This window comes from Phyllostomus discolor, chromosome 3 (genome assembly GCF_004126475.2).
Source record: "Phyllostomus discolor isolate MPI-MPIP mPhyDis1 chromosome 3, mPhyDis1.pri.v3, whole genome shotgun sequence".
Taxonomy (NCBI): Eukaryota; Metazoa; Chordata; class Mammalia; order Chiroptera; family Phyllostomidae; genus Phyllostomus; species Phyllostomus discolor.
The window spans coordinates 99,431,420-99,458,847 of NC_040905.2; the positions used below are offsets into that span (position 1 = coordinate 99,431,420).

The 27,428-nt window shown below is 42.8% G+C and overlaps 1 protein-coding gene across 6 annotated transcripts; it reads left to right on the forward strand.

Annotated features, from left to right (window-relative positions):
• The first annotated feature begins 1,015 nt into the window (after positions 1-1,015).
• On the forward strand, positions 1,016-27,208 carry COQ7 (coenzyme Q7, hydroxylase). 6 transcript variants are annotated; one of them, XR_004902053.1, is made up of 9 exons: positions 1,016-1,162; positions 5,194-5,372; positions 6,445-6,559; positions 7,270-7,409; positions 8,090-8,158; positions 8,608-8,686; positions 19,453-20,780; positions 21,960-22,096; positions 26,925-27,208. XR_004902053.1 is itself a non-coding variant. In XM_036020876.1 (7 exons), the coding sequence occupies exons 1-6, from the start codon at positions 1,090-1,092 to the stop codon at positions 8,683-8,685; spliced, it is 654 nt and encodes a 217-aa protein (XP_035876769.1). In that variant the 5' UTR covers positions 1,016-1,089; the 3' UTR covers position 8,686; positions 26,925-27,208. The 6 variants fall into 6 exon arrangements, 5 of the variants coding, with proteins under 5 accessions (XP_035876769.1, XP_035876768.1, XP_028386733.1 ...); XM_036020876.1 differs by lacking the exons at positions 19,453-20,780; positions 21,960-22,096; XM_036020875.1 differs by lacking the exons at positions 19,453-20,780; positions 21,960-22,096; positions 26,925-27,208 and adding an exon at positions 14,269-14,535.
• The last annotated feature ends 220 nt before the right edge of the window (positions 27,209-27,428 follow it).

Below are 27,428 nucleotides of genomic sequence, written 5' to 3' on the forward strand. Positions count from 1 at the left end.
TTTTAAAAATACTTTCAACAGATTTTTTTTCCTAATGATTTCATGTCTTAAAGCAGTTTTAAATTTACAGAAGAGCTGCAAGGAAGATACAAAGATTTGTCATAAGCCCCTTACCCCCCCCCTCCACATGCCTAGCCTCCCCCATTTATCAACATCCCCTACTAGAGTGGTGTATTTGTTACAAATGATGGAATCTACATTGACACATTGGATATGCATTTTTAAAATTATGATATATAACTAAATCTCCTCTCCCTATCCCAGACCCCAAGAAACCAATGTGCACCGACATAAGTGCAACCAACAGTAAAGTGGAAACAAAAAATACACGTTCTCTGCACAAAATCTAAAATTAAGAAAAGAACTACAAAGAAATTTGAAATAGTCTGTCAGTCCCCATACCTAGAGATAACACTATTGGCCATGTGGTGAATTTAATTTCAGCATGTAATTTCTATTTTGAAGTGGATGTAGAATAAAAAGAAAAAGTCTTTCCATTTTGGTAAAACAGAAAGTACAATAGTTATACCAATAAATTAATTCATGGTCCTCTTTCCCACGAATCTTCATCCTGTCAGTGATGGGAGAGGAGTTGGGGGACAGTTACAGAATAGTCTGGGGAGTGTAAAGCACAGCATAGGGAATACAGCCAATAATGTAATAAGTACATATGATGTCAGATGGGTACTAGATTTACCAGGGTGATCACTTTGTAAGTTACATAAATGTCTAATCACGGGGCTGTACACCTGAAACTAACATTGTATGTTGACTATAATTTAAAATAAAAACAATGCAATTTTAAAAAACTTCACACTGTCACAATCTTTGAAAGATCGATTTAGCATTCTCACCTCCATAGCAACCGAAGGCTTTCTCCCTTGGGGCAATCTTAAGTGATTGATAGTGACCGCATCCAGTAGGATCTTTTCACTTGCGATGTTCAACCAATAGAGTGGAAGCAGGGGCGTTTCCACCACTACAAACCTGGGTAGCGTCTTCCTTACGTCTGCCTCGCATCATCAGTGTGCGCTAAGGGCACGTTTGGCCCGCGTCGCTCAAAGGAGTGGTTGCTTTGTTGTCCCAGCAATGAGCTGTGCCCAGTTAATGGGGTCTTGCTTCCCGTGGCGACTGGGTACGGTCGCCCCGCGACACCTCTCAGGTAACACGGGGCCGCGGCCACGGTACTGCGCTGGGCGGGCGAGCCGTGGAATTTTCTCCTGTTGTTTGGGCCGGAGAGGTCACGGGGAAGGCGTTTGCATACGTCACAGGGCTGCGACGGCGTGCGACTGCGAGACTTGGAACGCTGGGGCGCTGGCAGCGAGGTGGGGCGTGTCTTGCGCAGCGGGAATGTGTAACAAGATTGGGATGGTTTTCTGCTAGGACTTGGTGGGGCAGCCACTTAGGGGTGACGCGTTGGGGAGTTGCACACCTGCCTTCACGTCACTGCAGGCGTGGTCGGAGTTCCTGCCAGAGGACTGTTGGCGACTTTGTTCAGTGCTTCGTGGGTGCCCTCGTTGCCTTCGCTTAGGGTCTTGGCAAGCAAAGAAGTCACGCGACCAGCGTCTGTTTTCCCCTATTCCCACCCCCGAGCCCGTTGGAAATGCAGATTCTCAGGTCCCTCCGGGGGCTGTGTCTGCTTGTAGTGGTTTTTTTTTGTTAATTTTTTTTTAGATTTTATTTATTTATTTTTAGAGAGAGAGAGAGAGACAGAGGCGGAGAGGGAGAGGGGCTGGGGGTTATGGCCTGCAACCCAGGCATGTACCCTGGCTGGGAATCGAACCTGGGACACTTTGGTTCCCAGCCCGTGCTCAATCCACTGAGCTACGCCAGCCAGGGTTTGCTTGTAGTGTTTTAACAGCCCGTGGAATGAGACATATACGTTAGAAAGTTTGAAAAACACCACCGTGGTGGAAGGAACATCGAGTTTTGAGTAAGGAGACCTGAGTGTGTCCTGGCTTCTCCTTTGCTCGGTTCATTTGAGCTGCCTCAGAAAATTGTGACATTTTCTCATATCGTTTATGTACCACCTTCAGATTTTGCCTTACAGCAATACCGCTTGTATATACTTTTGATTATTAAATGTGTTTTTTTCTATAACTGTGTTCCACTTTTAAGTTAAACAACTTCAGGGAAACTAAGTTCTGATGGTAAACAGAACACAGCATTGCCTGCCCCAAATAGAGTAATCATCCAAAACCATTACGCTGAAAACAAGAAGTTAATAGTATTGTTTTAGATACTGTTGCCTACCAAGGCTTGAGCCAAAGACCATCTCCCCCCACCCCCCTGTCCCCTGTTAAAAAAAAAAGATTAGCTAGTGTTAGGAAGGTGTTCAAGATGTCAGCTCTAAACAGACCAGTCTCCTTGATTAAGTCAAAAGGATTGGAAGAGAATTTAAGGGAGTAACTCCTACATGAGCGTTATTTAGTGTACGTTCATAAGCCACTTAAGATATCCCCATATACCACTTAAAATCTTACAGGTAAAATCATTGGTGTATATTTCCCACTTTGGAAAACACAAATATAAAATGATACATTTGAGAGCTTCTAGTACTGGCTCTCAAGTTTATTTTTTAAAGTATGTCTCAGTACAGGCAAAACTCACAGGATTGTTGAACATGAATTTTAATGCTTTGTTGAGCCAATGAGCACAACAGAGTAAGAATCTTTTTATTTATAAAGTTATCTTCCTATATCTCATTTTATCTTCATGATAACTCAGTAAGAAAAGTATTTTTTCCCTTAAAAAGGAAATAAGCTAATTATTACCAATATTATATGTAAGAAATGGCAGTTCTGATTTGTCCAAGGTTACACTTGAGATAAAACACATTATCTGACTCTAGCTCTGTGCCTTTTCTATGGTCCCTCCATAAGAGATTGTGGAAAGATAGAAATGGCAAATATTATAACTCAATCCTCCATATTACCCCCCATCCCAAATCATTTATTAGGTGCCTAAATCTGAAAAGGTGGTGTAGTGTTGGGGAACAGTCTAGTATGTTTTTAATATAAATATAATCCCACCCATCAAAAGTCAGCTGTGTGTTTGAACTGATCCTATATACTGGGCCCCTTGCTATTTTTCAGTACATATATATATTTTTAAATGAGTACTGGGTTGTTTTTAAAGTTCTGTTCCATTGACATGTTTTGGGATGGGAGTAACAAAGAAAAGAACAAGCAAACAAGATTATTACAAGAAATAGAGCCAGCTGGTCATTTCCATTTTAATTCTTGGGCCCCATCATTTTGCAAGGAAGTGAGATTGATGAAAGCACCAGTCCTTGGACTCAGAGGCAGAAACTTGCAAGAGGCCACCTTGACTTTGTCAAATGTCTCAAATTGTGCTCCATATAAAAATATGGCCACAGATGACAGTGACTCATTGTCTGAAGGCACGGAACTGAGTCGTACATTATACTTGGCAGAACTTGGAGTCCTCTTGAGTCAAATATGCTCAGTAAGATGGAGCAGGTTGTGCAGAGGAGTAGATCAAAGCTGGGTCACAGTACTTCACACCTCCATGTCCACAGTACTGTGTTAAGAGCAAGGCATTTTAAACTCCACTTGACCAAAAAGTTGAAATGCAGAACAACCCCAAGTCCCACTAGGTCTACTCCATCATCTTGTGTCCAAAGCACTCAAGCCTTTTTTCTTTTTTCATTTTTGATGTTTTATTGTTTGTATTGTTACAGATGTCCCATTTTTCCCCCTTCATCCCCCTCCACCCAGCCTGCTCCCCGCTTCCACAGTCAGTCCCCACACCATGTCCATGTGTCCTTCATGTATGTTCTTTAACTAGTCCCTTCACCTTCTTTCAATTAGTCCCCACTAGTCCCCTCCCCTCTTACAGCTGTCAGTCTGTTCCATGATTCCATGCCTCTGGTTCTATCCTGCTCATTAGTTTATTTTGTTCTTTAGATTCCTCTTATAAGTGAGATCATATGATATTTGTCTTTCATAGACTGACTTATTTCACTTAGCACTCAAACTTTTTAATGAAAAAACCACACATGTACCCAAAATGAAAATTTCTACACATTTTCTGGGTGGTGTTGAAGTTAGCCTCAATGACAAGTATCTATTAAAGACATGGTTGTCATATATAATCTTTGAAACACATCTCAAGATGATATCAATACAGGTCAAAGTTCACATTATAAACAAAATAGTCTCTCAGTCTCCATTTCCATATCTGCAAAATGAGGTTAAAATACCTTACACACCTAGACACACTACAAAACCCTTAATGGGAAAAACTTTTGGCATGCTATCATACAAGGCTCAGAGAATACTGTCCAGGTGTTACCATTAGTAGATTTTTAAAAACAAAATCAAATTTGTCCTTAAGAATTTATGTTTTGAAGGCAAGACTAATTCAGCTGAATCAGTTATGTGCCATAGTGAGACGAAACCTAAGTTCTAAGGCTTATTTTTCTTCTTTTTTTTTAAGTTTTATTTATTTATTTTTAGAGAGGGAAGGGAAAGAGAGAGAGAAACATCAATGTGCAGTTGCTGGGGGCCGTGGCCTGCAACCCAGGCATGTGCCCTGACTGGGAATTGAATCTGCTATGCTTTGGTTCGCAGCCCGTGCTCAATCCACTGAGCTACACCAGCCAGGGCTTAAGGCTTATTTTCAAAATAAGATACCCATGGATGCAGGTGTTTTAAGAGAACTTCATTCTGTGGTTCTCAACCTTGGCTGCAAAGAAGATTTGTGCACAGAGCTTTTTATAAATATCAGTGTCCCCCTCCCAGAAATTGACTGGGGAGGAGCATTCATGGTTTTGAAAGCTCTCTAGAAGGTTCTGTGCAGCCAGGGTTGGGAGTGAAGCAGGCCAGGAAGGATGGGTGAGCTGGAGAACCATGCCTAGACCTAGAGTCCACTGCCACATTAACTTCCAGGAGAGAAGGCAGGCTTAGAACTTCCAAATCTTCATGTACTTAAAGTGAAACTAGAAATCCAAATACAGTAGTTAGCTAAGCTCTTCTGTTTTAACTGTAGGTAACTAATAAAAAAACCCCACAAAAAACAAAACACTGTAGGATAAACAACATACTTAAAGGCATGTTAACCCTTAGGCAACTCATTTGCTACCTTTGTTCTAAGGTGCCCCTTCTGTCTGCAAAAAGAGACATCTCAGTTTTACTTGAGAGTAATGAAGAATAAACACTTGCATTGCAGCTTATGGAAGAAGAATCAGTGTCAGATTTTGCAGCTCAGGACTGACTTTAGACAAGATCAGTCGGGCAGCTGTGGACCGAATCATACGGGTGGATCATGCAGGTGAATATGGAGCAAACCGCATTTATGCAGGACAGATGGCGGTCCTGGGTCGCACAAGTGTCGGGCCAGTCATCCAGGTGGGTGCTGCTTTATCTCTTTCAGCCTGGTCTACTGAACAGGGCTTAGGGGGTAAGGACCCAAAGACCTTCAAGTAATAAATTACTTTAGGTCATGTCTTCTCAGGGGATTTACTCTTTGTCCTCCAAACAAGTGGAAATTGGATATTGGGGAGAGAGGAGTAAAAAGCGTGTTCTTTTTATGTATGGAGCACAGATGGGCATCAAGTACATAAACAAATATATGGTCTATAGTATTAACTTTTCATGTGAGGATGGATGATCATGAAAATGAGGTTGAGAATCACCACATTAGGTAAAAGTACCAGTTGCTGAGAGGTTGCCTCCTGCCCTCAGTGCAGCCCAGTGGAGGTATTTTATACTGAGAGGCAGAGGAAAAGACCTGGGCTTTATAATCACACAGACCCAGTTTCACATTCCAGCTCTCCCACTTCCTCCCTCTGTGACCTTGGAGAAGTGACATAACCTCTGTGTCTTCATTTCCACACCTGCAAAATGAGCTGATAACACCCACCTCACTGGGTTTTGGTAGGTGTTATGGTAAGGAATAAATGAGCTGGTATAGAGCAGCTGATACCATGCCTGGCATGTAACAGACACTCAGCACAAGTTAAATTGCCTTCTCTAAGTGCTCAGGCAAGTTACTTAACCTCTCTATGCCTTCCTTTCTTCATCTTTATAATGCAGATAACAGTTTGTCCTTCACAAAGCAGTTGGGCAGCTTCAGTGAGTTGCCTATCTGAAACTGTTTGACAGCGCCTGGCACTTAGGAAGTGCTGTGTGTTAGCTGTTATTATCATTCTCTCTTTCTCCTTTGATGTATGATACTTACATGCTAGCAATCTGGAAGGAAATCACACAATAGCTGATATTCTGCCCTCCTAATTTTGAAAGAGCTAACCATCACATTTCTCATGAGTATGGAGCCTCATCTTTAAACAGGCACTTTGTGGGTCTGAGGTGCTTCTGTCAGAATCATGGTTCATGGATGGGGCATGTGGCTTCTTTGGGATACAGCGGGCGGTGGCCTGCATAGAATGCTTATGTGTCTTTATTGTTATGTTTCTTACAGAAAATGTGGGATCAAGAAAAGGACCACTTGAAAAAGTTCAACGAATTGATGGTTGCATACAGGGTCCGGCCGACTATTCTGATGCCCTTTTGGAATGTGGTGGGGTTTGCACTGGGTATGTGTCTGTCCATAAGGGCTTATGGGAGCTGAGGGGTCTGGGGCAATCATACCCTTTAAGCACCACTTCACAAGTCTTGCTGTGTCCTCTTGCAGCCTTTTTTTATCTACTTAGTATTTTTCTAATGTTAAATTTGCTGCCTTTTTTTTTGCTTAAATTTATTTAAGATAGAATCTTAATAGTTTTATAAATAAAAGGTACAGTAAAAACAGATACAACAAACACAGCTAGACTAATTCAGTTGTAGCCAGATAATATTTCCTGACAAAGGTTCTAAACCTGGGATCTCACTCCTAAAAGGGAGAATAGTAAATACTATGCAAGATTCAGACATACCTCAGTTAACGACTTTCTTCTTGCCATAATCAGGTTAGGGAGATCATTGAAAAGAGAATAATATTCTTACTGTTAATTAAGGTTTAATACTGTAACTTGGTACCACCTAAAATAGTGGTTTTCAGTGGGGTCAAGTTGCTCTTGAGCACAGTTGGCAATATCTAAAGACATTTTTTGGTGTCACTCGTGGGGATGCCATCAGTATCTATTGGACAGAGTCCAGGGATGTTGCTAAACATCCTGTGATAACAACAAAGGGTTATCCAGCCTAAAGTTTGTAGTGCCGAAGTTGATAAGCCCTGACCTGACATGCTCTCCCTTACCAGTGGTATCAGTCCCATCCTTTACTGCTCTGGGTTTGACAATTCCAGGCGCAGGAACCGCCCTGCTGGGGAAGGAGGGAGCGATGGCCTGCACGGTGGCTGTGGAAGAGTCCATAGCACATCACTACAACAACCAGATCAGGGCATTGATGGAGGAGGATCCTGAAAAATACAATGAACTGCTTCAGGTATTTGACTACCCTCTGAAAAGGGGCTGATAAGGGGGAAAGGGACAGATATGCAATTTAGTAAAAAAAAAAAAAAAAAATAGAATGTTAGGGAATGATGGGACCTTAGAAATCTAGGTCAGCGCCGCATGTCTTTGAAGGCATACAAACTAAGGCATGGAGCTGAAGCTGTGTGCCCTGGTCACATGCTCAGGCAGAGGTCAGGACCCGTGTCTTCTGAGCCTGGGCAAGTATTCTCTCCATTTCCAGATTTGTGGTAGATCCTGAGCAAATGCTATTAGTATGAACCCTTCAGATTAAATAAATGAACTAAAAGATACCCTGAGATAATTTTCTACAGCAGATAAGGGAACAGATACAGGCCTGGCTTTTTTTAAAGCCTACGTCAGATTGATAGACTATGGCTTGTGACCCACCACCTGTTTCTGTAGAGAAAAATTTTGTTGGAACTCAGCTACACCCATTTGTTTACTTGTCTGTGGCCACTGTCCCTTCTATAATGGCACAGTTGAATAGCCATGATAGGGACTACACGATGCTTAATGCATTGACTGTCTCTTTATAGGAAAGGTTTTCCTACCCCTGTCTTAGCTAATAATGTAAGTCTTTAGCCCAAAATAAGACAGAACGCCAGGAAAGTTAGAATGCTGACTTGCATCAATTTCTGTTTGTTTAACCAGGTGATAAAGAAATTTAGAGATGAAGAGCTTGAGCATCATGACATAGGCCTTGAACATGATGCAGAACTGGTAAGGACCTACCTTTACTGTTTGCTTGTGGTGCTTTGGGCACCTGATGTGGCAGATGAAGGGCTGGGAAGGTTTCTGTTCCTAGGAAATAGGTTTCACAGGGACTGCCAGAGAAAGAAAAACAGTACACTGCTTTGACAAAGAGCAAGCTCCCAATTGGGAATCTTGGTCCTTGCTTCCACCCGTACCCTTTCCCCTAGTGTCCCCTTTCCCTTTCCAGTGAGAAACCAGATGACTGTGCTTGGGCACAGTAGTAGTAGCAGAGGCATAGTAGCAGAGGCATTATTCTAACTCTTTGAATAGGTTTTTTTCACCCCCAAATTAAAATGAATTGTTTCTTAGATCTTATTTCTTATCCAAAGAAGTCTTGTCCTGCCAGGCCTGTATCTCACCACCAAAAGTGAACGTAGAATGTGTTTCTTTTGTTTGCTGATTGTTGTCTTTAACAGGCTCCAGCATATGCCGTTTTGAAGAGGCTTATCCAAGCTGGATGCAGTGTGGCGATATATTTATCAGAAAGAATTTAAGGTATGTCCACTTCACCCTGTTTATAAAGATGATAGTAATTTAACAAGTGATATCGACAGAAAAAGAATGGCACAATTATTACTGAGCAAGGGCTTACTGCCCCACGTGTGTAGAAGCCAATACTATGACATTGTCTTTTGAGAAAAGAAAAGGTTTTAATTGCAAGGTCCACCAGCAATGAAGTAGGAGGCAAGGCTCAAATCTGTATCCCTACTGAGGGTTTTTGGGCTAAATTTAAAGGAGGAAGCAGGGGAAGTTGGGTATATTTATAGTTACATTGGTTCAACATGAGAGCCTAGTACACAGGTGCGTGGGAATTGCAGCTTTTCATATGTTGAATGTTTGAATTCCATGTTGGGGGTTTGCATGTCATGCACAGTGGATTTTGACCCAGTGACTTTGAAAGGTTATTCTGGGGTTAATTCTTTCTCTAGTGCGTTGTCCTACTGTCCAAGTGCATGATCCTGCAGCCTTATTCTGCTGTCTCTGAAAAACAACTTAGTGTCTTGTTAGGAACAGAGCAAGCCATTTTATGCTGGTTTTGTGGTTACATTATTGTTATGTGAATTTTGTTAATAAACTGTAAGTTTTTTTTTTTAATAAAACTGTCCAGTGTTGGGTTTTTTTTTCTGTGTATGCTATAAGGCTGGCAGTTCACCAGGCACATTCAAATTACAGCAAACAAAGTTGGTCATTGTTTGGTCTATAGCTATTTTTTTCCTAAAATATAATAAATGAATTATTCCAAAGTAATAGGAATCTAAAAAAAATTTGAGCTTACTGGTAAAAATGGAAATTGAAAACACAAGGGCGTTTAAGTTTGACAGAGCCAGACTCTCAAGTTCATCAGGCAAGTGGAAAACTGTCAGTTGTTTCTGTTTTGAATTGTGGATCGAGGGCGCTTTACTTCCATTAGAGAATATATTAAGTTGCGGATTGTTTGTGAAGTTGCAATATATAATTTTCTTTAGGTCTGTTACCAAGAGAATAGACTAAAACACATTGAACTTTTCCTACTGTGTTGAAATCTTTTATGATTTGCAGATTTTTAAGTAATTTATTAAAAACCTAGGTTAATGATTCTCCTCTTTGGCTGCACATTAGAATGTCCTGAGGAGCATTTTAAAATTTTTCAGATGGTAAACCAAAAATTCTGAATGGCGCCAAGGAGCTGAATAGTTTTCTAAGCTCCCAGGTAATTGTAGTGGGAGTCAGGACTGGGGACCCCTGGCCTAGACTCTAAGCTTTCATGGTAAAGAATTACATTACTAAAGCTCTGCCTTCCACCTGCATCCTGGATTTAATCAGCATCGTGTGACAGGGCATGACTTGCCTCCAGGAGGTCTAATTTTGGAGGACAGTGGACACCGGCATAGTTTGGATTAGTCAACTGCTCTTTTCCTAACTCAGGAGTGAGTTTAGTTTTATGTGATAGGTAAATTAGTCTTCTGATAATAATTTGCAATAAATGAGACACAGGAGAGAAAGGTCTGAGACAGTTTGAGATTCCCAACTCTTCAGTGCTAGGTCACAAACAGACGTCTGTAGTGTAGTAGATTCAGTGCAGTTGGTTAACAATGGGAAAACCAAGTTCCTGCAGTGACTGCCTCACGTCTGCATTATTTTATAAATGTGCATTTTGTCTTTCCTGTATGAGACCATGGGTTTCTTGTGGGGAAACAGTCTTTTCCAGTCCCTGATACATTGTAGGTACCCATTTAAAGGAAGGAAGACAGGAAGGAATGAAAGAGAAGGAAAAAGGAAAAGAGAAGTTGAGGGAAGGATCAAGGTGTTCTTAAGCAGCTGCAAAACTGCTATGAAAACAGCCTCCCAAGCTGTTCTCCCACTCCTTGGGCCCTCTCCATGCCAGGGGTCCTCAGCTGAGGTTTTTGGCCCTGTCTTTCATCTTTTTCTTAGTATCTCATCCTGCCTCGTGGCTGATTCCTTCACATGTGTACCTCCACCCCAGATTTCTCATTTTTAAATAGCTCGCTTCCTAGCTGACCCCTCCACTTGGAAGTTGAAGGGAATCTTAGGCTCCACCTGCCCCAAACTGAACTCACCTCCCCTTCCCCGAGTCCTGCTTCCCCACCGGCTTTCCCCATCACAGTTAATGGCAAATCCATCTTTTCTGGTTCTCAGGCCAAAATCTCCAGGGTCATCTTTGACACTCACCTCTGTTATTGTCCCATCTAATTGATCAGGCCATCCACAGGATCTCTACCAGATCCTTTATGTTGCCTTCCGTGCTTCCATTCAGGGTGCAGCCCCCCTCACCCTTCGCCTGGATTATTGTAGAAGCCTCCTAACTATTCTTCCTGCCTTACCCTTGTCCTCCCACAGTTCATTCTCAACCCAGCTGGTGAGTGATCCTTTGAACCATAAGCCAGACCACATTACTGCTAAGCTCAGCATCCCACGTTGGCTTTTCCCAGTTCCCTCAGAATAAAAGTCCAAATCTCTAAATGGTTTACAAGCCCCTCCCCGACCTCGCCCTCTGTGACCTCTTTCCCCCTTCTGCACTCTGCCCCAGCCACACAGGCCTCCTTGCAGTTCCTCAAAATGCCAGGCACGCTCCTTCCCTGTGGTCTTTGCAGTGGCTGTCCCTCTGCCCAGAATGCTCTTTCCTAAATATCCATATGGTCAAGTTTCTCACCAACTCCTAAAGTTTTACTTAAATATTACCTTTTAAAAGGACCACTTTTTCAAAATTTCAGACTTTGCCCCACTGCATGCATCCCTCCTCTGCTCTGCACCCTTTGTCTGCTATGGCACTTGCTACCATCTAGGTAATATAATATACTTACTTGTTATGTTCCATGTCTTTCTTGCTGCGAGAATGTAAGCTCTCAAGGGCAGGAATCCTTGTTTTAATCACTGACGTAATAGGTGCTCAATAAATAGTTTTTGATGGGAATGAATAAAGAAATCACACTCCCTTATTAGAAGTCATTTTCACATAACATAATTGAAGAGTACTCCTGTGTGCTTCTCAGCAAAATTCAGTGGAAACTTAATTGAAAGGATGCCACCCATCTGGGCTGGGCCCCTGGGCTCCCTGGTCTGTACAGATTCTTTTGCTGTAAAACTCAAAATCTTCCAGCTTGGGCAGGGGTGGGGGAGTGAATAACGGGGAGCAAGGAAGAAAGGAAAGAGATGCTGCCAGGAAACCAGAAGAAGGCCATTCGGTATGCTGCTTGCTGATGATTAAAAACAAAGCAAAAAATGCAGACTGGATATCCACATGCAAATGAATGAGTTTAGACTCCTACATCCTAGCTATATAAAAATTAACTCAAAATAAACCAAAAATCTAAGTATTAATGCTAAAAACAACTTTAGCTCTTAGAAGAAAACATGGGAGTAAATTTATGTGACCTAGAATTAGGCAGCAGTTTCTTCGACATGACACCAAAAGCACATGCAATATAATTTAAAAAATAGGTAAACTGAACTTTATGAAAATAAAAACTCTTGTGCTTTGAAGAGCACTATCAAGGAAGTGAGAAGATAACTCACAGAATAGGAGAAGATATTTGCAAATCATATATCTTATAAGGGATTTGTATCTAGACAATATGAAGAATTCTTACAATTCAGCCCTGACTGGTGTGGCTCCGTTGGTTGGGTGTTGTCCCACAAAGAGAAAGGTCACCAGCGTTTATCTCTTTTTCTCCCTCCCTTCTCTCTCTCTATAAAAATAAATAAAATCTTTTTTTAAAAAAGAATTCTTACAGTTTAACAATAAGACAGATAGGCCAATTAAAAACAGGCAAGGGGTTTGAATAAACAAGTCTTCAAAGATGTTTAAATGGCCAATAAACATTCAAAAAGATGCTCAATATCATTAGTCATTAGAGAAAACCACATCACTATAATGGCTATAATCAAAAAGACAATAAATGAAAAAGAAAGTGTGTTGCTGAAGATGTGAGAAATTGGAATCTTTGTACACTGCTGGTAGAAATGTAAAATGTTGCAGTCCCTTTGGAAGACAGTCTGGCAGTTCCTCAGACAGTTAAACATAGAATTAACTATATGATACAGTAACTCCTCTCCTACTATAAACTCAAAAAGGAAGAAAACATGTTCAGACAAATATTTGTACATGAATATCCACAGAAACATTCTTCATAACAGCCAAAAAGTAGAAGCAGCCCAAACGTCTATCGGCTGATAAATGGATAACCAAAATGTGGGATACTATGGAATATTATTTAGTCATAAAAAGGAATAGAGTACTGATACATGCTATAACATCAATAAAGCTTAAAAACATGGTGCTTTGAGTGCAGAGTTTCAGTGTGGAAAGATGGAAATAGTTCTGGATATGGATAAGGATACAACAGTGTCCTTAATGCCACTGAACTCTACACATAAAAATGGTTAAAATGGTAAATTTTATAATGTATATTTTACCACCAATAATAATTTAAAAAATTATACTAAGTGAAGGAGGCCAGACATAAAAAGGCCACATATTGTATGATTCTGTTTATATGAAATGTCCAGAACAGGCAAATCCAAAGAGACAGCAAGTAGACATGGTTGTCTAGGGCTTCAAGGGTTTGGAGAGTAGCAGCTAATGGATACAGGGTTTCTTGAAGGGTCCATGAATGTTCTAGAATTAGATGGTGATAGGTGCACAACCTTGTGACTGCACTAAAACCACGAATCATACACTTTAAAGTGGATTTTATGGCATATGAATCATAACAATAAAACAATACAGGATTTATAGTTTTATGTGGTATCCGAAAGCAAATTTTGATCCAGGCTGTTAAATGGGGAGACTTTCTTTAATGTATCACCCTTCAAGCTAGCCAGAGCATATAGGTGCCTTGATCTTTGAGATGCTGGTGGTATTTGTTGCCCTCCTGTAGCAAAGCTAATTTTGTAAGTATTGCAGTCAGGAATCTTAGGCATATGAAGGCATTCTGTACAATCCTTATTAAAAGGCCAGATTTGTTGCTGATTGTTTAGCATCCCCTTCAGAATTGATGGCTGATGTTTTATGCTTCTGAGAGCTTCCAAAACAAGATCAGGTTTTTAAGATACCCTTCTGATTGTGTTTTATTTCATTACAGCTTGTCCTTGTATATTAACAAGGTAATCTTGTCTTTCCCTTACTTTACTGCTCTGACCTTTCAGGAGAAATGTGATTTTAAAATTGGACACCATCCAAAGATGATGCCAGCATGACAAAGGATATTATTCCTGCAAGCAATATAGTTCCAAAGATGTGATCTGAGCTGTCGTTCTTTGCATGTGTGACTCCCTCTCTACTCAAAGTGTGGTCCATGGACCAATAGAAGTGGTGTTGATTGTGAGCGTGTTGGAAATGTGGAACTTTGGGCTCCTCCCCAGACCTACTAAATCAAAATACGCATTTTAACAAGATATGGTGGTTTTAAAGTGTGTCCACAAATTCCTCAATACTCCTCTCTTCAGTGGAGCCCACTTCTCCTTGCCCTGAGTGTGGACTGTCCTTAGTGACTTGTTTCAAATATAATGGAAATTATGGAGTATATTTCAAGGCTGGTAGGTCATAAAAACATTTCAGCTTCCACCTTTCTCTCCAGGATCATTCACTCTGGGGGAAGCCAGCTGCCATGTGATGAGGACACTTGGGCAGTTACTCTGTGGAGAGGGTCACATGGCCAAGATCTGAGGCCACCTGCCTACAGCTGTGTTTGTGTGACATCTTGAAAGTGAATCCATCAGCCCCAGTGAAGCCTTCAGATGACCTCATGAAAGACCCAGAGCCAGAATCACCCAGCTAGGTCAGTCCTGAATTCCTGACTCTCAGCAACTATGTTCAATAATAAATGTTTATTTTCAGCTGCAGAGTTTTGGGCTGATTTGCTATACAGCAGCAAATAACCAATAGGTAACACTTGCAGGTGACTTGGAAGCACAGTAAAGTTTGAGAAGCACTGAACTATACCATGAACTGGAAGGTAGAGACCAACATAGTTTTTTCTATATCTTCAGAGCTTAGCACAGTGCCTGACAATCAGCAATTTTTCTTAAGATTAAATACAAAATCAAATTACCCTTTTAAAAGTTTTTTTAAAAAATCAAAACTTTTTTGTAATAAATATTGCATGTATGCGCATTGTAAAATACTCCAACATGCTAAAGTGCATTTACAGGGACAGGTAAATCTCCTTGTAGATTGCTTGTTGATTAACAGGAAACTGGGATCATTTGCCTTACTTTATGGTTACCTATTAGCAATCTGCCACATAAGACAATATGTTTTTTCTTGCTTTTTTTCCTTCCAAAAGTAATGCTTGCCTTAAAATCAAACAATATAAACTGCATATAAGTAAAATAGAAGAGAAAGGACCCTTCCAAACTTACATTTTCAGACTAGAAAAACAACAAAGCTTTTTATCCATATTATGTACACATTTGGGTTTGTATTATTCCCCAAATGGAATGATACTGTGCATCTTGATCTGCAGTTTGCTTTTTTCATTCAGTGACCTACTCAGCCATCTTTCCAAGTCTTCCATGTGTAGATCTACCTCGCTCTTTTAGTTGGCTGCAGTTCTGTTTTACAGCCGAGCCGCTGTACTGCACCAGCTCCTTACCTGCACTGACAAAGTACTGTTTTAACTGCTCTACCCCCTGCACTCTCAGGACCACCTTCTGGAACATGTACTCTGTTCAGCCCCCCATTTACAGTCTTCTAGGTGCTGGGAGAGGCTTGAACTTAATTACCAGGCCATCCAGCCTCTTACTTCCTCTCTCCTATCAGTGGACATTTGGGTTACTAATAACAGATTTGGGGGGACCTCTAACACTTCAAGGGGATCACATTTGAACATAGCTTCTATAGAATTTAAGGAGGTGGAACCCTATGGTGTTCTTTACCCTTTTGGAGATCCTATACCTTCTTGAGAATAAGATAAAACTTCGGGCTCTCACCCCATAAACTCCTAAAAGTCCTCCTCTAAGACCACTGGATCCAGGTGATTTTCGGAGAAGAAAACATGACCTTTTCCAACCAAGGGGAACAAAAGAAACCTTTCCTCAAAACCACCTTTTTCTGGCCCTGCCAGAGCACAAAGCAATTTTCTATTGAATTTGTTTTCAAAGGTTTAAAAGGCCCCACTTGCCTTCAGGGATGTGCTTCCTGCCACTTCTTGAAATGGCAGCCCTGCAGGGCTGTGACTGAACCTGATGGGTTCTCTGATCCTGTCTTGGGAAGAACTATTTGCTGCCGGGCATGCCAAGGGCAAGGAAGGTCTAGGTCTCGGGCTTCCCGGCGCCTGACTGTGGTCACCAGAGGGCGCCCTCATCCAAGAGTCCTGAGTCTGGAAACCCCTACCAACCCAGCTGCAAGTCATTTCCAGAATGTCATAGGTACAGTGCCTGGGGAGCGTGGACAGGCAATTGCTAAACGTTGTGATAATCTGGCGTTAATAATCCCACCTCCTGATCTTTGCTGTTAGAAGAGAGTGGAATGTCACATTTGCACATTGCAAGATGAGGGCTCGCTCAGCTGCCTGTTCTACTCTGCCGGGCCACTGGCTTGAGCATCCTTATCAGGAGGGAGGCATTTTCTTGCTGCACTGACTGCATATTCATTAGTTGCCACTGCTCCCTGCACTCACCTTGCTTGCCCCCACCTTCTCTCAATTCCTGTACTCTGCTCTTGTGATGAAGGTCATTTGCCCTTTCAACCCTGTATCTCTTAGGTGAAATCATTCCACGCCCTGCCTCCTATCCCTGCATATTCTGGCCTCCTGTGTTTATATTGCATGGTCGTTACCCGCCTTCCTACCATTTCTCCAATCTGGCAGCAAGCTCAAAATTAAGGGCTGTCCCCGGTGCCTGGAGTGTAGCAGGCCCTTGGCCAACGTTTGATAAATGAATCAAAGCCAAGAACAAATCATGTGGCCTTATAGAATGGAACAAAATGAATTCAAACAGTAATGACAGTCACCTACCTGATCTCAGTAGGAACACACCTAGAAACTTCCAGATGAAATTTTGTATTGAAGTAGGGAAGGAGGGTCAAACTTGTGAGTGTCCTTCAGTCCTCTTGTCCATCTGTACTGCAAACCCAGCATAAGCCTGACAATGACAAACACTTTACCCATAACCATGTCTCAACTCCTCTCCTTCAAAATGCTTTTGATTTATAGCTGCTCTGTTGTGGGGTTTGTTGTTTTCTTTTTTTTTCAAAGAATTTCTATTTATGATACTTTGTTCCTTTCCTTTTTGAAAAATCTCAATTATATTTTCAGTTGTACAGAATTTCCTGATGCTTAATTGTGGAATTCTTAACTAGGTATGCACATCAGACTAAATTCTTGAGATTAAAAAAAATTTACTGATGCTCCTGCTCCCCCCAGTCCCACGGAAGCAGATGCTTTAGGGCCGGCCTAAGGGGGGGATGTAATTTAAAGACTCACACAAGGGCTCACTGTGCACCCTGGTTAAGAATCACTGGTTTAATTCCACAAGGGCTTTATTTTAAATCTGCCCCCAAACTGATGCTTTTCCCAGCTTTCTATTCTACTTTCTGGGCTGATTGAGGATTATCATTCTATCCCTCTTTTCCTGCCTTATTTTCTGCTAAGATGTGACTTCTTGTTCTGATTTTCTCCTGCCCACTTGGTGCCATGACAGTTGGAAACACGTCACAGACCAAGTTGTTTTCATCAGGTGGAAACAATAGTGACAGCAATGCTCTCTGTTCTAATGAGGCGGGGGGGGGGGGGGGGACAGCCTTTGTGTGGCATTTTCCATGCCTAACTTGCAAGTGGCTTTATTGAAACAAAAATTACACGGAGATGCCACCTGTTGCACCTACTTGCTGATGGTGTGTGTGTGTGTGTGCACATTTAAGTCAACATGGGCATTAAAAGATTAATTATCTTGGTTACTTATTTGGCTGCATTAAGGGACCATATTATTCTGAGTGCTGTGCAATAGAAGAATTTTAGAACATGAAATTTTCCGATATATTATTTAGAAGAGACACAAAACATCTCAACTTTTGCTTCTAATAAGTATTAGCTTTGCTAAATGAAAAATCGAGAGGTCATTTTTTTTTCAGGTATGATTTGATCCAGGAGCTCAAACTGAATACCTGGCTTCTCTTTCTTCTATCTCTGCTGTTCACAGTGTTGAAATTGGGCTCACAATGGCTCCCAGTGGCCCTCCTCCTGTATGGCAGCAGAATTGCTGCAGCATTTCCATCCATCACCTCCTGACACCCCTCTGTTTGCAAAAAGGGTGAGGGTCTCTTTCTCTAGCTTCTGCAGAAGAGAGAGAAAAGTTTGGTTTCCCAGAATCTGCAGAATATGCCCCTCCCTACCTCTAGTCTCATTTGTCTGTAATTAGGTCTCATTCCTAGTCCCTGACCAATCACTGTGGCCTGGGAAAGCTGCTTAAGCATTGCGCTGCTCTCATTAGCTAGACCTGGTGACATAGTTGTTTTGAAGCTGGTGAAGGAGAAACAATACTTAAGCCAAGTGGGTTTAGGGTGAGTTAGGGATGGTTCCCACAAAGGAAGCCAGAGTCCCCTCACCAGAAGAGAGAACAGATGGTGAGCAAGTAAAAGACTGATGTCCCCTGAGCCCAGGAGGTGGTGGTGAAGACATAACTTGAAGGGACTTAAATGGGGCAGTGGGTTCAGGATGGACTGGATGAGGGAAGATGAAAAGGAGGTGGGGGAGAACATTACTGTAGCGCTCCCCTTGACGGTGGGTGGGACCTGAGTGAGGGGTGAATGGTGAAGAGAGGCAGCTTAGCATAATGGTATTAAAAACCTGGGTGTTAATTCTTGCCCTGCCATTTACCAGGTGTTACCTAACCTCTCTATGCCTTAATTTTCCCTCTTGTGAAATGATTGCACCTGGGTTGTCATGGATTAACCTGAAAACATGCTAAATGGAAGAAGGCTGTCACAAAGGTCACATATTATACAATCCCATTTATATGAAATGTCCAGACTGGTTAAGTCCATAGAGACAGGAAGTAGTTTAGCGATTGCCTAGGGCTGGGGGGAAGGGGGTGTTGGAGGCTGATAGCTAAGGAGGTAGGGTTTCTTTTCAGGATAATGTTCTAAAGTTGACTGTGGTGATGGTTGCACAATGCTGTGAATATGCTAAAAGCCATTGAATTATATACCTTAAATCAGTGAATTGTATGATATGTGAATTACATCTCAATAAAGACTTTTTAGAAGGTAATATGTGTCAAGTGTTTTGAATGTTGCCAGGCACAGCCCCTCTGTCTGCCCCATCAGACCTGGAGGTCCAGCTGTTGCAGGACCTTGGAGGCTGCACTGTCCCTCAAGCTTAAGTTTCTTTCCCCCTGCCCTTGTCTTTGTGAATGGTCTCATCATTACACTCCATTCAGTTTCCCCGTTTGATCGCTTCTTTTCTGCCTGGGCCCTGCCTTCACAGAAGACACCTCTGCAGAGGAAGAGCAGAACTTGGCTACTCATCAGGTGGACATGTAACATGGACTAGTAAGGTCAGTGTTATGTGTCCACTTGACTGGATTATGGGTGCCCATTTACTCAAACATTATTCTGGATGTTTCTGTGAGGGTGTTTTTTAGTTGAGAATAACACTCAAATTGGTAGACCGAGTAAAGCAGATCTCCCTCCCTAATGTGGGTGGGCCTCGGCCAATCAGTCGAGGGCCTGAATAAAACAAAAAAGCTGACCCTCCCAAAAGTAAAAGGAACTCATCCTGCCTGACTGCTGAGCTGGGACATTGGTCTTTTTCTGCCTTCAGACTTGAACTGAAACATTGGCTCTTCTTGGGCTTGGAGTTGCCAGCTTTCAGGCTGGAGCTCCACCATCAGCTCTCCTGAGTCTCCAGCCTGCCAGCTGCAGACCTTGAGGCTTGTCAGCCTCTGTAATCACGTGAGCCAATTCCTTACAAGTTACCTGTCTCTGTACCCTGTTGTGCTTTTCTCAGGAAGCCTGACTAATACTGGACCTAAAGGAAAGATGAGTCAGTGGTGAGTTTAAGACTGAATAACTAGGAAAATGATCAAAATATAGGACAGAAATAAAGAAATAATATCAAAGGAAGTGACTAGTTTTGGAAGAAGGGGTTTTTTTCCCCCATTTACAAAGCATTGATTAAGCATCTGCCCTGTGCCAGATGAAGTGCCAGCTACTGGGGACTGAAAGATCTACCTGGCTGTGGAAACTAGAGGCCAACATGCAGCCTTCTGAGTTTTCCTTCAGCCTCACCAGCCACATTGAATTAATCTTCAGGTCTGCAACACCTCCTCGGATTGCTCTCAACCATTTCTTTGGCAGATAGGGCTTTCATTGGAATCACCATCTTCTATCCTTTTAGGGATTTTGTGAAGATTTCACTTAGGGTTCAGGAAGAACATGGACCTATTTGAAGAGGTTTGTATGTGAAATCAGGAAATGGAAGGTCACTGGTATTGATCAAAGTATGTGGGCATAAAGTGTATTTCTCATTTCTTTATTGAAGTGGTTAAGAAGAGTGCTGCTAACAATGTCAAGTGTTTATTGGGGGAAGAGTTAGTGTCCAAAGAAAAATCTGCAGTTTTTCTATGAGATGCCATTAGTCAAAATGGACTTGAGTAAAGAAAGATGAGAGGGGAGAGAGGACATCTCCAGATAGGGAGAAAGAGACACCTATTCTGGGTGGCTGCTAAGGCTGAGAGTCTGGCCTCTTCATACTTCATACTTTAGCTCCATCTGAGGGAAGGGAATCTTAAGAAAGCTACTGCAAAAAATGACAGCTTGGACCTCTCCCACCTCTTGGAGTAACATGGGATACTGTGTTATCCATCCATTCCCATGAGAGCTCAGGGGAAGCCCTTAGACTATCTCCCTCTACTCAGCAACTGGGTATGCCCAGGGACTGTGTTTGGGTCAGTGATACATAAACAGAAGTTCTTAGGCGGGGTTTTCAGGAAAGCTGCTCAGGAATGGGGCAGACAACTGCGACCTGCTCTCTCTGTCTTTCCCCAAATGTTGCATCCAGCCTGGGATGTGGATATCAGGGCTGGAATGCCAGCAACCATTCTGAAGGTACAGTACAATTCAACATGTGCAAAATGACTTCTGTTCAAGGTATTGCCTGCAGCATTATTTGTGATAGCAAATGATTGTAACTGGCCTTGGTATCTGCCAGGAGGGGACCAGCGAAGCAACTTAACGATTCAGCCATAACCAAGATTACTCTGCAGTGATTAAGAAGAATGAAGTATCTGTTTGTTGTGATATGGAAAAATCTCCAACACTGACTACTGGTGGGGAACCAAGACACAGAACAGTGTGTATAGGTGTAGCTCAAATCCAGCTAAACTACTTCAATGGCCAGAATAGAGCATGGGCTATTACATTTCTAAGTCAGGAGTCAGCAGACTGGTTCTGGAGCCAAATCCAATTGTAAATAAAGTTTTATTGGAACACACTTTTCCTTTACATGTCTATGACTGCTTTCCTGCTACATGCTACACTGGCAGACTTGAATAGTTGGGATAGAATGCCTATGGCCTGCAAAACGTAAAATATTCACTGCTGGCCCTTACTGAAAACATTTGCTGGACTCCCTGATCTAGGCATTACTCTCTATCTTTAAAATGAGTTGAGCACTGACTGGTGTGGCTCAGTTGTGCATTGTCCTGCAAAGCCAAAGGTCACCAGTTTGATTTCTGGTCAGGGCACATGCCTTGGTTGCAGGTTTGGTCTCCAGTCAGTGTGCCTATGAGAGGCAACCAATTCAAGTTTCCCTCCCACGCTGATGTTTTTAACTTCCTCTCTCCCTTCCCCTCTCTGAAAATAAAGAAGTAAAATCTTTTCAAATGGGCTGAAAAAACACAACTTGCTTCATAGAGATTGTAAGTATTAAGAAACAATGAATATAAAAGTTATTTAGCATTTATGGTAAACTCAATAAATGTAGTTATGATTATGATTTGGTTTTATTCCGCTTAGCCTCTAGTAGAAATTTTCCTGTAGCTATTTGACCAATCTAAGTTTCTTGCAAATCCCTGTAGATTGCTTTAGATACTAAAGAGTAGCTTCCAAATCTAGTAAACGTGTGGGTGGGGTGGTGGGGTGTTGGCGGCCAGTTGCGGGATGAGAAACCAGTGGTTGTTACGCCTCTACAGCAGGTCTTTGAATCATGTTATTTTATTCAACGTCATTTTGTTATAACATTGATAAAATGCTGTGGAAACTTAACTCTTGTTCATATCAATGAGCCTATGGTAAAATTGGTTTCATTATATGTCATTTCACTTAAAGTTGCAGAACCTATGAACATTGTTAAGTGAAGATTTATTATGTGCCAGGTGTGGACTGGATCTGTCTGTGTGTCACTTCACATAATCCATACTGCCAAGGAAACTTGAAAATCAAAAAGGGATGAATAGTTGATGACAGTAAGTCACTGAACTGAGACTCAAACCCAGCACTGCTTACCTCCAAAGCCCATGCTGTTTTCTTTTTTTTAAATATATTTCATTGATTATGCTATTACAGTTGTCTCATTTTCCCCCCTTCACTCCCCTCCACCCTGTACACCCTCTCCCACCCATATCCCCCCCTTTAATCATGTCCATGTGTCATACTTATAAGTTCTTTAGCTTCTACATTTCCCATACTATTCTTACTCTCCCCCTATCTATTTTCAACCTACAATCTATGCTACTTATTCTCTGTACCTTTTCCCCCTGTCTCCTCCTCCCACTCCCCTGTTGCTAACCCTCCATGTGATCTCCATTTCTGTGGTTCTGTTCTGTTCTAGTTGTTTGCTTAGTTTCTTTTGGTTTTGCTTTAGGTGTGGTTATTAATTGTGAGTTTACTGTCCTTTTACTATACATGTTTTTTTTTAAATCTTCTTTTCTTAGATAAGTCCCTTTAACATTTCATTAAATAAGGGCTTGGTGATGATGAACTCCTTTAACTTGACCTTATCTGAGAAGCACTTTATCTGCCCTTCCATTCTAAATGAAAGCTTTGCTGGATAGAGCAATCTGGGATATAGGTCCTTGTCTTTCATGACTTGGAATACTTCTTTCCAGCCTCTTCTTGCCTGTAAGGTCTCTTTTGAGAAATCAGCTGGCAGTCTGATGGGAGCTCCTTTGTAGGTGACTGTCCCCTTAACTCTTGCTGCTTCTAGGATTCTCTCCTTCATTTTTACCTTGGCTAATGTAATTATGATGTGCCTTGGTGTGTTTCTTCTTGGGTCCAACTTCTTTGGGACTCTCTGAGCTTTCTGGACTTCCTGGAAGTCTATTTCCTTTGCCAGAATGGGGAAGTTCTCCTTTATTATCTGTTCAAATACGTGTTCAATCTGTTGCTCTACCTCTTCCCCTTCTGGTACCCCTATAATTCAGATGTTGGAACATTTAAAGATGTCCTGGAGGTTCCTAAGCTTCTCCTCATTTTTTTGAATTCTTATTTCTCCATTCTTTCCTGTTTGGTTGTTTCTTTCTTCTTTCTGGTCCACTCTATTGTTTTGAGTCCCAGTTTCCTTCCCATCACTATTGGTTCCCTGTGCATTTTCCTTCATTTCTTTTATGGTAACCTGCATTTGTTCATCCAATTTGCACCCAAAATCAACCAATTCTGTGAGCTTCCTGATCACCAGTGTTTTGAATTGTGCATCTGATAGATTGGCTATCTCTTGGTAGCTCAAAAGGATGAGTTCTGGGGCACTAATTTGTTCTTCTGTTTGAGCCATCTCTCTCTCTCTTTTTTTTGGGGGGGGGCTCTGGTCACTCCTGTTACAGTGAGGGATGGAGCCTTAGGTGTTCACCAGGGCTGGGCACCCCAGTCTCTAGAATGTGACGTTGTATGTGAGGGCGGGGTCGAGAGGGAACGATGGTGGTAGCTCTGTTCTCCATGGGACCTCAGTCCCTTCCCTGGGATCCTGGGTTGCGCGCTCTGCCCTGCTCCACAACTGCTGCCTCACCGGGTCTGCCAACTGCCACTTGCTTACTCAGGGTCCACCGCTGCGATCTTGTGCGCCCCAGATGGCTTATGCACTCCCAACTCCGGTTGCCTTATGTGCCCAACTCTCCCTGTTCTCCTCGCTGCGACCCTCTGCCCGGCTTCTTGTCTCTGCCCCTCCTACCAGTCTGGATGAGTGGGTCTATTTCAACTTCTTGGCTGTCCGACTTTTATTCAGATAAATTTTCTGTCAGTTCTGGGTGTTATTCTGCCTCTAAATTGTTGTTGTTTTAATCTTGGTTGTGCATGGAGGTACGGTGCGTCCACCTATACCTCCATCTTGGCCGGAAGTCCGCCCATGTTCTTTCTAATCACAACTATGTCTGCTACCGGCGAATTCTTGGACTACTGCACACCTCCTCCTTGCTTTGCCCAAGATGGTTCTGCTCTGTGCCTGTTGTGTGACTTACTGTCCCTGGCAACCAGTTTCCCTCTCAAGAGTGTCTGAGTTTGGACAATAAATTCTATGGCACCTACTATTATCAATAAGGCTTTCAGTGTCAGCTCAGTGAGGGCTGAGATCTTTGTTTTGTTCAGAATATATTCCAAGCACCTAGAACAGTATGGCACATAAGTATGTGTTGAATCAAATGTTGAGTGAATTATTGGTAATCCACATGGGTACCTGTCAGGTGAACAAAAGGCACACAGTGGGATGAGGATTGTTCTCTTAAAGTAACTCTGGACACACACGGATGCCTGGCTCTTGGTCCTTCTCTGTGGTTACAGCAAGCTGTGCCTAGTTCGAGTCTTGTGTTTTAACTCATGCAAATCAATCACCTGCTTTGTACCGGGATGGTCCAGGTTGGTCATCCCAGGTGAAGGAAGTAAGTATTGTTCAAGGCCTCCTACAGGATAGGTGTGTTGTGGGGGATCTCTCATGCAGAGTCAGAAATAAAACACATCAAATTGAGCTCCAGGTGGCTTTGCGGAAGAAAGGGGAGGTAGATTATGTGCTCAGCACAGCCCTGATGTAAAGGTAAGGCTGATAATCTATCCCTTTTATGTGCACAGAGTGTCGTGGGCCACTTCCAGCAGGAGAAGAAAGCCTGACCTTTGGAGAGGGCTATAAAAGGTGCTGAATTCACTTCTTTCCTCACAGTATGCATTTAACAAAGGAGGAAAAGTGAAGGGCTTTTGTGTCCAAGTGAAAGGTACACAAAGGCAACTCAGCATTTTGTCAAGCTGATGGCCAGGGCACCGAGGCACAAATAAGATAGATGCTGCTTAGATTCTGGGCAGCCAGATATGGCCAGGAGACCCCGACAGTGTGGCAGTCGGCAGAGGGGCTTCTGGTCACGCTGCCTCCAGCACCAACGGGCTGGGACCAGGGGGGCAGTTTGGGAAGGCTGCTCAGGAGTTTCAGAGCCAAGAATCTGAGTTTATTGGAGATGATGGCTCTAGGAGTCTTAGAAATCACATCTACATTTGTGATGGGCTCTAGTGGTCCGGGGAAGGGTGTCACACCATCCAGTGAGAGTCTTCAAAGCTGCAGCTGACAAAGACATTACAAAATGTAAGAGTGGCAGGTCTCAGAGAATGTGAGTGACTTGTTCCTGTTCCGCATGCCTCCCAGTGGGGGGATGGGATAGGGGAGGTTCCAAAGTCAGGAAGGTGGTGAAAAGCATACATAGTAAAAGATACCCTCCTGTGAAATCATTTCTAAGACTCCCTAGAAAATACAGCAATGTGCTGTCTCCCAGGAGCTCCATATGCCTAGCTGATTCTTTTCCTAGTCTGGAACCCATCACTGCCTTTCTCTGGTTGAGCTCTACGGGAAGTTCTTGTTGAAGAGAAATGGCCATCTTTAAATACAAATTGCCCCCAGCAGGGGGGGATTGGGAGGGGAGTAAGGGGACAACAGCGTATATACAATTTCCATCTCATACCTCAGGGAAGGCATGTGCTCCTCAGTGGCAGAAGGGAGGTTCCCCTGCAATGTTAGTGTTCTCTCTCTCCCCCCCATTTTTGTTCCCACCTCTTGCTGCCACATACTGTGGTTGAATTCACATAAATTACAAGGGATGGGGCTTCTCTATTCGACCCTAACAGGAAAACTGTAAGAGCAGAGATTTGGATGCCATGGAGAGATTCAGATGCCACCAAACTAGTGACCAATAGTCAAAACCAGGCACATTTTCCAGGTGCCTGCTCATCAGTAAATTAGTATGTTAACAGATTCCTGGCATCTTTCCTGAAAAATCCCTGCAGCCTTACCCTGTGCTTGTTGAAATCAAAGCAAACACGTAAAACCCACTGTTGCAATCCTTACCAACCTGTCCCTCGCTCCCATCTCATGGAAGTTATTTCAGTAGAAGGATAACAAAAGAATTCCAAATGGAATTCAAGGCAGAATGTCTGTGTACCCCAACTTTATATATTGAAATGAGTGTGTACGCCCAGATTTATATGTTGAAATCAGACCCGCAATGTGACGGTATTAGGAGATGGGGCCTTTGAGAGATGATTAAATCATGAAGGTGGAGCCCTCACAAATGGATTAGTGTCCTTGTAAACGGGGCCCCAGAGAGCCCCCTTACCCTCTGCCACATGAGACAGTGAGAGGACGGCTGTCTGTCAGCCAGGAAGTGGGCTCTTAGCAGACGCCCAATCTGCTGGTGTCTTGACCTCGCACGTTCCAGTCTCCAGAACCGTGAAAGATAAGTTTTTGATGTTTATAAGCCCCCCAGTCTGTGATATTCCGTTAGAGCAGCCCAAACTAAGACAGCATCCAGTTATGGAGGGCAGCTGCTGCCGCCATTTAAGAGGTGGGCTTTGGGATGCTGTGGGAGCCTGGGGAAGGTCTTCAGAAGGAAGGAAATCCTCCTTTTCCTACTTTGAATCTCTAGAGGGGAGGCTCAAACCAACCTAAATATAGGCAAGGCTGGATCCAGGAGCTCAAGCGAAACCATCAGTAATTTCTGTTTCTAGTCTTGGTAGTCCTTTCCTCTCCAACAAGCCTTTCTGCTCTGTTGGCAAAATGCCTGCCACCTCTCCAGGCTTACAGCCTAATGGACCAGCAACTCTGATAGAAAAAGGACTTTTCTTCCTCAGTTTTCCAGTGAAATTCCCAAGGTTGACTCTGGAATAAATTGCAAGTGGCCTCAAATTCTTTGCAGCTCCTTCCACAAAGAGGTGGAATTTATTATATCATTCCCTAAATCTGGGCTGGATTTGAAGCTTGTGTTGATCAATAGAATGTAGTAAAAGTGACAGTATATGAGTTCCAAGGCTAAATCTCAATCTGCTTTTCAGTCTTTGCTCTGGATTTCGTGGAGTGCTGCTGCCACAGCAACAAGCCTGGAATAGCCTGCCGGAGGACGAGAAATCACACAGATCGGGAACATGCTGTTCCACACGTCCCTGGGCAAACCAGCCTGCCAACCACTGGACACTGAGCGGGCCATCCTAGACCATTCAGCTCCAGCCAAGCCACCGAGAGACCACTGACATCTAGACCAAGCTGGCCTAGAACAGAACAACCACCCTGCCTACCCACAGAATTGTGAAAAATAATAAATGTTTGTTATTTAAGCCTTGAAGGTTTGGGATGTTTGTGAGGTACCAAAAACTGACAGATACTTAGGGGTCAACTTGGGTCACCTTCTCACCCTGAATCATACAGTACGGGAATACTGTACTCTCAGTGGACCGGCCTAGGTTTTGTGTCTGCTCCTGGAGCTGAGGGTTCTGGCAACTGCCACTCAAGTCACACAGAAAGCTGGGGGAGGGGAAGTTCCCAAGAAAAACCAAGGTGCT